Source organism: Anomaloglossus baeobatrachus, chromosome 2, assembly GCF_048569485.1.
Source record: "Anomaloglossus baeobatrachus isolate aAnoBae1 chromosome 2, aAnoBae1.hap1, whole genome shotgun sequence".
Taxonomy (NCBI): domain Eukaryota; kingdom Metazoa; phylum Chordata; class Amphibia; order Anura; family Aromobatidae; genus Anomaloglossus; species Anomaloglossus baeobatrachus.
In genome coordinates, this window is record NC_134354.1 from 673248393 (window position 1) to 673260825 (window position 12433).

At 49.2% G+C, this 12433-nt stretch overlaps 1 protein-coding gene across 4 annotated transcripts in view; it reads right to left on the reverse strand.

The window, feature by feature from the left end:
* SCN8A (sodium voltage-gated channel alpha subunit 8) overlaps positions 1–12433 on the reverse strand; it is a 335228-nt gene that overhangs the window by 76552 nt on the left and 246243 nt on the right. For all 4 annotated transcript variants that reach the window (XM_075337138.1, XM_075337136.1, XM_075337139.1 and 1 more), the window contains exon 14: positions 1619–1857. In XM_075337138.1, the coding sequence (XP_075193253.1) occupies positions 1619–1857 (239 nt within the window). The remainder of the gene's footprint in view (positions 1–1618; positions 1858–12433) is intronic.

The window sequence follows — 12433 nt, forward strand, 5'->3', positions numbered from 1 at the left end:
TCTGGGCCGGGTGAAACCGAAAGTACGTACTGTGAGCTACAGGAGTCATCACATGACCCTGTGCTACCATGACAACCACCGGACGTCACGTGAACACATCACGTGACTTAAGGTATCGGGAGAGAGAGTAAATGTTTAATTTAATTTTAATGGCGCTGTCACATATTGACAGTGCCATTTAAGGGGTTAAACAGCACGGGCAGATAACGATTCTGCTCATGCCTGGCAGGCACACATCTCAGCTGTGAAAATCATCTGAGATGTGCACGATCGCGGCAAGCTGCCGGCAGCAGACCACAGGTAGCAACACTATGACCGCTAGGACGTAATATTACTCCCCGCGGTCGTTAAGGGATTAAAATCCTCCATGCGGTCCTAGAGATATATGTATAAATTAATTCTAATTGGATGGTGATTTCCAAGAAGGCAAAGAGAACCACCTCCTTTGCAAAGACCATAAAAATTAGCATACTGGGCACACTAAATAAAAAAGCCCACATTTTTGGAAAAATATAGCAGATTTAAAAAAAAAATAAAAAAATAAAAATGGAATTCTCAAGAGAGCAGCGGGAATAAAATAAGAGGAATAACTGCTTACTTCTGACAGGTCTGCTTTGAACGTTGATATGTTTGTGCACAAACGTGATTTTTTTTTTCCCCAGCAATTATCACATAAAACATAGAGAATATGGGCAGTTTTCATGGAGTGAGCATGGCTTCAATGTGGTAGACATTTACTAAAGAGAACCTGTCAGCACAATTTTGTAATGTAAAGTAAAGACACGGATGTAATGGCGTTGTAATATAGATTACATTGATACCTTTGCTGAAGAAGTCAGCTGTGTTGTTCATTAATCAGAATTTGAAGTTTTCTGCTGATTAGGTTTCAGTGCACAGGGGACGGACTGTAACTGGGCCTACTCCTCCCTGTCTGTGATTCCCCAGCGCCTGGCAATTCACTGTTGAGATTTCACACAGAAGAAGCAGGCCATTCACAGAGTGGAGGTAGGCAGATCAGGCAGGCGGAGGGGCCGGGGAATCCAAGACGGAGAAGAGAAGACTCAGGGTGCAGTCCGGCCTCTGCATCAAAATCTAATTAGCAAAAAATTTCAAACAGTGATTGAAGAACCACAGAATGGAGTTATTCACCAAAGGTATCAACTTAATCAGTATTACAGCATTACTACAGCCATGTTTTTACTGTATATTACAAAACCATGCTGACAAGTTCTCTTTAAGATATACGATTTAAAAAAAAAAAAACTTGTGGCACAAATCTACATTTTAGCAGGCCTAGATTTTTTTTTATGACATTCACACAGTTCTAAAAGTTTAACATTTTCTCACAAAATGCTCCAAATATTTTCTTTTTACTGGTCTAAGAAACGCCAGTGTTAGATGTGGGCCACCATTTACAAGATATAAAGCTGATGAGGATAATATTATGTGGTCACAAGATCAGTATCACTACACTTTGGGATTTCTAATCATGGCTATATTCTCATAATATGTAGAAACTCATTTTTAACATACACAATATTACAAATTGCTATGATAACGTGAATGAAAGTACCATAGTGTTTACATAGACTGGTGAAATGGGAACTACATGACCTACCAGATTTCCTACGTATAAAACTCCTTCAAACTGTGGAGTCATTGGGTAATGTTCCATGGCCATGAACAAAGTGTTCAGGACAATGCAAATGGTTATGGCCAAATCCACAAAGGGATCCATTACAATCATGTTTACTATGGTCTTGATACGTATCCAAAGAGGGCAACATGTCCAAATCAAATATGTGTCTGCAAACTTGTACCAGCAAGGTGGACACTTCTTCTGAGATTCTTCCAGTTCTACAAAAAGAAGATTATAGAAGAAATTATGAGTTCAGGAAAAGAATTGCTAGACTTGAACCTACATACAGTAGATGTAGTATTAGTTTCACATTACTGATCCTGGGAATACAACATATTGCTGCTATTTCTTAACATGGCCATAGATTGAATCATTATCTATTAAATAATTAAATTAATTAATAATTAAATTAAATTAATAATTTGTCTCCTTTCCTGGAGAGACAATTTGAATATTTCCCAAAGGGGCATTGTAGCTATAAGGCTACATGCGCACGCTGCTTTTTTTGCTGCTTTTTTGCTGCTTTTTTGGCTGCAGTTTTGTCAGCAGAACTTTCCGACATCTGACTTCCCAGCAAAGTCTATGAGAAGTCAGATTTGTCATGCGCGCATTGCAGTTTATTTGTCTGCGGTTTTTTTGTCAAAAGTTTGTGACAAAAAAAATGCAGCATGTTCATTCTTCCTGCGTTTTTGTCAACATTTGTCACCCATTGAAATCAATGAGGGCATCAAAAACGCAGGAAAAATGCATGCTAATCAAAAGTGGTGCATTTTACCTGCCTTTTACCTGCGTTTTTGGTACCAAAAACGCAGGTGATTTGTCAGGAAGTGAGGTCAGGCAAGTGGTCCCGTCCCGTCCTCCACGTGTTCCCCGAAGTACCGCTGTCCCCAGGGGAGATGATGTGGAGGACGGGACTATCAGCAGCGGCGGCAGCGAGAGGGAAAAATCAATGTTTTCAGCTGCCAATGTCCATCCCCCTCTCGCTGCCGCCGCTGATAGTGTTCCCCGAAGTACCACTGTCCCCAGCATGCACGCACAGGGGAGATGATGTGGAGGACGGGACTATCAGCGGCGGCAGCGAGAGGGGGATGGACATTGGCAGCTGAAAACATTGATTTTTCCCTCTCGCTGCCGCCGCTGCCGCTGATAGTCCCGTCCTTCACGTGTTCCCCGAAGTACCACTGTCCCCAGCATGCACGCACAGGGGAGATGATGTGGAGGACGGGACTATCAGTGGCGGCGGCAGCGAGAGGGAAAAATCAATGTTTTCAGCTGCCAATGTCCATCCCCCTCTTGCTGCCGCCGCTGATAGTCCCGTCCTCCCCGTGTTCCCTGAAGTACCGCTGTCCCCGCACAGGGGAGATGATGGACCCCTCTCACTGCCACCGCCGCCGCTGAAAGTCCCGTCCTCCACGCTCCGGTCAGCTCCACGCAGTAGCGCGATCAGCTGAGCTGTCACTGAGGTTACTCGCGGCCACCGCTGGATTCAGCGGTGGCCGCGGGTAACCTCAGTGACAGCTCAGCTGATCGCGCTACTCACCGCCGCTCCTGTCACCTCCACGCAGCAAATGAGGTGAGTAGCGCGATCAGCTGAGCTGTCACTGAGGTTACCCGCTGCCACCGCTGTATCCAGTGACAGCGGGTAACCTCAGTGACAGCTCAGCTGATCGCACGGCTGTCTTCAGTTGCTGTGTGGAGGTGACAGGAGCGGCGGTGTCTTCTGCTTCTCCGGTCACCTCCATGCAGCAGAGCTGGAAGCGACCCTGGACCATCCTGGATTACACCGGACATGGAGGGCTTTGTCGGGGTTAATAAATTGGTAATGAGGGAATGTGTTTGTGTTTTTTATTTCTAATAAAGGATTTTTCGGGTGTGTGTGTTTATTTACTGTAATTTACAGATTAATCATGGAGGGTGTCTTGTGGAGACGCCTGACATGATTAATCTATGACTTATTGGCAGCTATGCGCTGCCAATAACTCCTTATTACCCCGATTTGCCAACGCACCAGGGCAAATTGGGAAGAGCCGGGTACAGTCCCAGAACTGTCGCATATAATGTATGCGGCAATTCTGGGCGGCTGTTGGCTGATATTGTTAGGCTGGGGGGCTCCCCATAACGTGGAGCTCCCCATCCTGAGAATACCAGCCTTCAGCCGTATGGCTTTATCTGGCTGGCATTAAAATTGGGGGGGACCGCACGCCAGTTTTATTTAATTATTTATTTATTTCTAGTATTTTTTTTTTTCAATTCAACAAGCTTTATGGGCTTGTTTTAACTGAAAAATACATGAAACAATTGTTGACAAAACTGCAGCCAAAAACGCACCAAAAAAGCAGCAAAAACGCACCAAAAAAGCACCTACATTTTTTGTGACATTTCCAGGCTCTCTCTGACAAGGTGCAGATTTGGCTGCAGTTTTGGCTGCAGTTTGTGAACACGAAAAAGAAGCAGCGTGCGCATGTAGCCTAAGTCCCCTTACTGGCAGCCAGACTGGCTTGCAAAGTCTCCTTAAGGAGAATAGTGTTCCCCCGTGGTCCCCACATAGCTTCTCATGAGCCACAACAGACACCCCATACTTTGCACTGACGAGTGGCAAGCACCCCGAAACACCGTGTCTGAAAATTGGGATTCTGATCTGGCATAAATCCTAAGTCATATGCAAAGGATTGTTATAAATCCACTTTTGACATTTAGGATTGCTACTTCCAATAGGTGGCGCTGCGCTAGAGTTTGTCTCCTTTCCTGGAGAGACAATTTGAATATCTATTAAATATTAAAAAAAATGATCATGTAGCCCAGAGCAGAAGTAAAAGTTTTATATACCGATGTAGTAAGCCCTAAACAACCTCTTTTTGGGTCCTATGGAACAATCATGTCATTCTAACTCCAATTGTCCACCTTGGCTGCCCATCAACTCTGTATTATTGCAGTCGAGCAACGCTAATAGAGTAATGTGCAAATCATGGTAACTTTAGGAGACCACACCCTCTCTGGGCAAACCCCAACTGGAATACTGTGTACAGTTCTGGGAGCCCCAATTCAAGAAAGACATCGATATATTGGAGCAAGTCCAGAGAAGAGCAACCAAGATTGTAGAAGGTCTGCAAACTATGTTCTATAAAGACCGGCTAAAAGAACTAAATGTTTAGTTGGCAAAAGAGAAGGCTGAGAGGAGACTTAATAGTGGTCTTCAAATATCTGAAAGTTAGTCACAGTGCAGAGGGAACTACCCTATTCTCATTAGCACAAGGAAGTACTAGAAGAAACTAAAAGGAAGGAAATTCAGATAAGACATCAGGAAAAACATTCTGACAGTGCGGGCAGTCAGAGAGTGGAACAGGCGACCACCGGAGGTGGTGAGCTCTCCATCAATGGAAACATTCAAGTGGAAACTGGATAAACATATAGCTGGGATGATTTAGAGTAACTTGCACTCGCAGGGGGTTTGAGCCGATGATCCTTGAGGTCCCTTCCAACTCTACCATTCTATGATTCTATGATAAGCCCCATTGACATTTCAAAAGGTTTATAATAGGGGAAGAAATAAAAGTTACTTCTTATGGCATAAAGATGGCGCATTTAATTTTTGCCCCTTTTTTCTTTTTGCACAAAACTGGCAAGACCATAAGTGAATTGTCCTTTACGTTTTCCAGCAATTGGAGACTATATATAATAATCTTATCAGATAGAAATTATAGTATTAACCTCTTCACCCTCCAACCTGTTTTCATCTTCATGACCAGGCCATTTTTTTCAATTCTGACCAGTGTCACTTTAAGGTGTAATAACTCTGAAATGCTTCAACAAATTAAAGTGATTCTGACACGCAGATGGAGTTCTCGGCTCAATGACAAGCAGAGATCTTGTCTGTAGATGTGCCACCTCCGGGCGCTGTTTTCCTTAAGTTTGCTGCAGGGAATCAATAGGCCAGAGGCAGCACATGCGCAGATGAGATCTTGAGCCGAGTGCTCCATCTGTGCACGTGCCAGCTCTGGATGCCATTATTTGAAGCCCACACCGCCAACATTTTCAGAATGCCCTTGCTTCACCACCAGCAGCACAGTGCCCAGCACCGCCTGCAGCACAGCGCCCAGCACTGCCCACAGCAAAGCGCCCAGCACTGCCCGCCACCTGCAGTAAGCTCACAGCACAACCCACCACCCTCAGTAAGCCCGCAGCACAGTGCCCGCAGCATCTTCCCCACCTCCTGTGTCCCCTCTCCACCAACTAAGCTATATGCGAATTATAAGATGCACCCCTCGTTTTCCTCCAAATTTTTTAGGAGGAAAGAAGGGAATTTTGTTTACTTACCGTAAATTCCTTTTCTTCTAGCTCCTATTGGGAGACCCAGACAATTGGGTGTATAGCTTCTGCCTCCGGAGGCCACACAAAGTATTACACTTTAAAAAGTGTAACCCCTCCCCTCTGCCTATACACCCTCCCGTGCATCACGGGCTCCTCAGTTTTGGTGCAAAAGCAGGAAGGAGGAAACTTATAAATTGGTCTAAGGTAAATTCAATCCGAAGGATGTTCGGAGAACTGAAAACCATGAACCAAAAGAACAATTCAACATGAACAACATGTGTACACAAAAGAACAAACAGCCCGAAGGGAACAGGGGCGGGTGCTGGGTCTCCCAATAGGAGCTAGAAGAAAAGGAATTTACGGTAAGTAAACAAAATTCCCTTCTTTGTTGCTCCATTGGGAGACCCAGACAATTGGGACGTCCAAAAGCAGTCCCTGGGTGGGTAAAAGAATACCTCGATAAAAAAGAGCCGAAAACGACCTCCTCTTACAGGTGGGCAACCGCCGCCTGAAGGACACGCCTACCTAGACTGGCGTCTGCCGAAGCATAGGTATGCACCTGATAGTGTTTCGTGAAAGTGTGCAGACTAGACCAGGTAGCTGCCTGACACACCTGTTGAGACGTAGCCCTGTGCCGCAATGACCAGGACGCACCCACGGCTCTGGTAGAATGGGCTTTCAGCCCCAAAGGAAGCGGAAGCCCAAAAGAACGGTAGGCTTCAAGAATCGGTTCCTTGATCCACCGAGCCAAGGTTGACTTGGAAGCCTGCGAACCCTTACGCTGGCCAGCGACAAGGACAAAGAGCGCATCTGAACGGCGCAGGGGCGCCGTGCGAGACACGTAGAGCCGGAGTGCTCTCACCAGATCTAATGAGTGCAAATCCTTTTCACATTGGTGAATTGGATTAGGGCAAAATGAAGGTAAGGAGATATCCTGATTGAGATGAAAAGGAGATACCACCTTAGGGAGAAATTAGGACGCAGAACCACCTTATCCTGGTGAAAAACCAGGAAGGGGGCTTTGCATGACAGCGCTGCCAGCTCCGACACTCTACGGAGCGATGTAACCGCCACTAGAAATGCCACCTTCTGCGAAAGACGTGATAAAGAGACATCCCGCAGCGGCTCGAAAGGTGGTTTCTGAAGAGCCGTTAGTACCCTGTTAAGGTCCCAGGGTTCCAGCGGACGCTTATAAGGTGGGACTATGTGGCAAACTCCCTGCAGGAACGTACGGACCTGCGGAAGCCTGGCTAGACGCTTTTGAAAAAATACGGATAGCGCCGATACTTGTCCCTTGAGAGAGCCGAGAGACAAACCCTTGTCCATTCCGGATTGGAGGAATGAAAGAAAAGTGGGTAAGGCAAAGGGCCAGGGAGTAAAACCATTATCAGAGCACCAGGATAAGAAGATCCTCCAAGACCTGTGATAGATCTTGGCGGACGTTGGTTTCCTGGCCTGTCTCATGGTGGCAATGACATCCTGAGATAGCCCTGAAGACGCTAGGAGCCAGGACTCAATGGCCACACAGTCAGGTTGAGGGCCACAGAATTCAGATGGAAAAACGGCCCTTGTGACAGCAAGTCTGGGCGGTCTGGGAGCGCCCACGGTTGACCCACCGTGAGATGCCACAGATCCGGGTACCACGACCGCCTCGGCCAATTTAAGGCGACGAGAATGGCGCGACGACAGTCGGACCTGATTTTGCGCAGCACTCTGGGCAGCATCGCCAGAGGAGGAAATACATAAGGCAGTCGAAACTGCGACCAATCCTGAACTAATGCGTCCGCCGCCAGAGCTCTATGATCTTGAGACCGGGCCATGAATGCCGGGACTTTGTTGTTGTGCCGTGACGCCATGAGATCGACGTCCGGCGTTCCCCAGCGGCGACAGATCTCTTGAAACACGTCTGGGTGAAGAGACCATTCCCCCGCGTCCATGCCCTGACGACTGAGAAAATCTGCTTCCCAGTTTTCTACGCCCGGGATGTGAACTGCGGAGATGGTGGAGGCTGTGGCTTCCACCCACTGCAGAATCCGTCGGACTTCCTGGAAGGCTTGACGACTGCGAGTGCCGCCTTGGTGGTTGATGTATGCGACGGCAGTGGCGTTGTCCGACTGGATACGGATCTGCCTGCCCTCCAGCCACCGATGAAAAGCCAATAGGGCTAGATACACTGCCCTTATCTCCAGAATATTGATCTGAAGGGATGACTCTATCGGAGTCCAGGTTCCCTGAGCCCTGTGGTGGAGAAAAACCGCCCCCCACCCTGACAGGCTCGCGTCCGTGGTGACCACAGCCCAGGTTGGGGGTAGGAAGGATTTTCCCCGCGACAGAGAGTTGGGAAGGAGCCACCACTGAAGTGACGTCTTGGTTGCAAGGGAAAGAGAGACGTTCCTGTCGAGGGAAGTCGACCTCCTGTCCCATTTGCGGAGAATGTCCCACTGGAGTGGCCGCAGATGGAATTGCGCGAAGGGCACTGCCTCCATCGCTGCCACCATCTTCCCCAGGAAGTGCATGAGACGCCTCAAGGGATGTGACTGACCCCGAAGAAGAGATTGCACCCCTGCCTGCAGAGACAGCTGTTTGTCCAGTATGAAACTCCATCCCGAGGTAAGTCAGTGATTGGGTCGGTGTCAGCTTGGATTTTGGGAAGTTGATGATCCACCCGAACTGCTGAAGAGTCGCCAGAGCGACGCTAAGGCTGTTTTGACACGCCATCTGAGAGGGTGCCCTGACCAGAAGATCGTCCAAGTAGGGAATCACCGAGTGGCCCTGAGAGTGTAGGACCGCCACAACAGATGCCATGACCTTGGTGAACACCCGTGGGGCTGTCGCCAGGCCGAAAATCAATGCCACGAACTGAAGGTGTTCGTCCCCGATGGCGAAACGCAAAAAGCGTTGATGTTCGGGTGCGATCGGCACATGGAGATAAGCATCCTTGATGTCGATCGATGCTAGGAAGTCTCCTTGTGACATCGATGCGATGACCGAGCGGAGAGATTCCATCCGAAACCGTCTGATGCTCATATGTCTGTTGAGTAGTTTGAGGTCCAGAACGGGACGGAACGAACCGTCCTTCTTTGGCACCACGAACAAGTTGGAGTAAAAGCCGCGACCCTGTTCCTGGGGGGGAACAGGGATCACAACTCCTTCTGTCTTCAGAGCGACCACCGCCTGAAAAAATGCATCGGCCCGCGCGGGGGGCGGAGAGGTTCTGAAGAAACGAGTCGGGGGACGAGAGCTGAACTCTATCCTGTAACCGTGAGACAGAATGTCTCTCACCCATCGGTCTTGAACATGTGGCCACCAGGCGTCGCAAAAGCGGGAGAGCCTGCCACCGACCGAGGATGCGGTTCGGGGATGCCGAGAGTCATGAAGAGGCCGCCTTGGAGGCATTGCCTCCGGCGGGTTTTTGGGGGCGTGGCTTAGCCCGCCACGCATAGGAGTTCCTCTGGCCTTTCTCCGGCCTGCTGGACGAAGAGGATTGGGGCTTGGCGGAGGGACGAAAGGACCGAAACCTCGATTGTATTTTCCGTTGCTGAGGTCTCTTCGGTTTGGACTGGGGTAAGGAGGAGTCCTTTCCCTTGGATTCCTTAATAATCTCATCCAATCGTTCGCCAAACAATCGGTCGCCAGAAAACGGCAAACCGGTTAAGAACCTCTTGGAAGCCAAGTCTGCCATCCATTCGCGCAGCCACATGGCCCTGCGGACTGCCACAGAATTAGCGGATGCCACCGCTGTACGGCTAGCAGAGTCTAGAACTGCGTTCATGGCGTAGGATGAAAAGGCTGACGCCTGAGAGGTCAAAGACGCAACCTGCGGAGCAGAATTACGTGTGACCGCATTAATCTCAGCCAGACAAGCTGAGATAGCTTGGAGTGCCCACACGGCTGCAAAGGCCGGGGCAAAAGATGCGCCCGTGGCTTCATAGATGGATTTCACCAGGAGCTCTATCTGCCTGTCAGTGGCATCTTTTAGCGATGAGCCATCTGCAACCGATACCACAGATCTAGCCGCCAATCTAGAGACTGGAGGATCCACCTTGGGACATTGAGCCCAACCCTTAACAACGTCAGAGGGGAAGGGGTAACGTGTGTCAGTAAGGCGCTTAGTAAAGCGCTTGTCCGGAACCGCTCTGGGCTTCTGGACAGCATGTCTGAAGTTAGAGTGATCGAAAAACGCACTCCGTGTACGTTTAGGGAACCGAAACTGGTGTTTCTCCTGCTGAGAAGTCGACTCCTCTACAGGTGGCGGCGGGGGAGATATATCTAACACCTGGTTGATGGACGCGATAAGGTCATTTACTATGGCGTCCCCTTCAGGTGTATCAAGATTGAGAGCAACGTCAGGGTCAGAGCCCTGAGCTGCGACGTCCGCCTCGTCCTCCAGAGAGTCCTCAAGCTGGGAACCCGAGCAACGTGAAGAAGTCGGGGAAGATTCCCAGCGAGCCCGCTTAGCCGGTCTGGGACTGTGGTCCGGGCAGGAGTCCTCCATGTGAGACCTAGGGCCCCCCCTGGGAGCACGCTGCGGCGCGGACAGAGAGGGGCCTGGAGGAGACGATCCAACAGGGCCCGGGGCCTGTGTAAGGACCGGTCTGGACTGCAAAGCTTCAAGCAGCTTGGCAGACCATTTGTCCATAGACTGAGCCATGGATTGTGAAAGTGACTCAGAGAGTCTCTCAGCAAAAACGGCAAACTCTGTCCCTGCCGCCTGGACAGGGGGCGCAGGGGGGTCTACCTGAGCCGAGGGGCCCACTAGTGACCGAGGCTCCGGCTGAGCAAGCAAAACAGGGGTCGAGCATTGCTCACAGTGAGGGTAGGTGGAACCCGCAGGTAACATAGCCGCACAAGAGGTACAGGTCGCAAAATAACCCTGTGCCTTGGCACCCTTGCTCCTTGTGGACGACATGCTGTTGTCTCCTAGGAGAGTGATCACTGAGGGTATATGGGAAAAGGTATATAGCCCGACCGAACAGAAATATATATATATATAGTATCTATTCCGGCACCCTAAGGGGACCAGCACCGAGTGACCGGTGTGGCTTACCGACCGCTAAAAAGTGGAGCGTGTGTCCTCCAGATTCCCTGCCTTAGGTCTCCCAGAGTTGCAGAGCTCTTTCCTGAAAATCCTCCACCGGCAGAATGTAAAAAAAAAATGGCTGCCGGAGCTCTCTGGGGAGGAGTGGAGCCATGGGCGGCGCTAGAAAAGTGCGGGAATCTGGGGTCCCCATAGTGATCAGTGAGGGGGGAGGAAACATACAGGATGCTCCGGCCCTCACATCCGACGTCAGGTCGGCAGTCCCGCCCTTACCCCTGACAGACAGGCCCGGGGGCGGGAGTTTTGCTACTAGGCCGCAATGAAGCCGGGGACTAAATTTAAGACCGCGGCCGACAAGCAGGCGCGGTCGGCGCTGAAGTCCGCCGGTCTTCACAAATCAGCAGCTGCTGCAGCGTCCGGGATGAAGGCGCTCCATGCACAGCCCCCATGGGGACACAGAGTACCTTAGAGATGCAGGGCCCGGTCCCTGATGACTAGACTCCTGTCCGGCAGATTCCCACAGGGGCTGCGGAGGGAGCACTGTCCCAGTAACTGGATGACCGGTCAGGATCCCACTTCTCCCAGAGCCGCTAACGGATGGTGAAGGAAAACGGCATGAGGCTCCGGCCTTTGTACCCGCAATGGGTACCTCAACCTTAACAGCACCGCCGACGTAGTGGGGTGAGAAGGGAACATGCCGGGGGCCCCGTGGGGGCCCACTTTTCTTCCAACCGATATAACTAGTATGAGAATGCATGAGTGGATGTGTGCCTCCTTCCACACAAAGCATAAAACTGAGGAGCCCGTGATGCATGGGAGGGTGTATAGGCAGAGGGGAGGGGTTACACTTTTTAAAGTGTAATACTTTGTGTGGCCTCCGGAGGCAGAAGCTATACACCCAATTGTCTGGGTCTCCCAATGGAGCGACAAAGAAAGTTCCTTTTATAATACGAAAAATATAGTAGGTCAGATAAAATAATAAATAACATTTCCCAGCACCATTTTTCACAACAAAAACAAAAGCAAATACATTTTTGGTAGGAAGTTAGGAGGTTTAAAAATTTATCAGCAATTTCTCATTTTTAAAGGGAACCTGTCATCATAAATTTAGCTTGAAACCTAACTGTTTTCCCCTCTGCAGCTCCTGGGCTGCATTCTAGCAAGGTTCCTGTACTTTTTGTGGCCCCTTTTAAACCAAATTAAATACTTTATAAACTTGTACCTTTTGCGATTTACAAAATTTACATAGCAAAAGGTACAAGTTTATAAAGTATTTAATTTGGTTTAAAAGGGGCCACAAAAAGTACAGGAACCTTGCTAGAATGCAGCCCAGGAGCTGCAGAAGGGGAAACTTTTAGGTTTCAAGCTAAATTTCTGATGACAGATTCCCTTTAAAATGTATAAAACCATTTTTATAGGGACCACATCATATTTGAAGTGACTTTTAG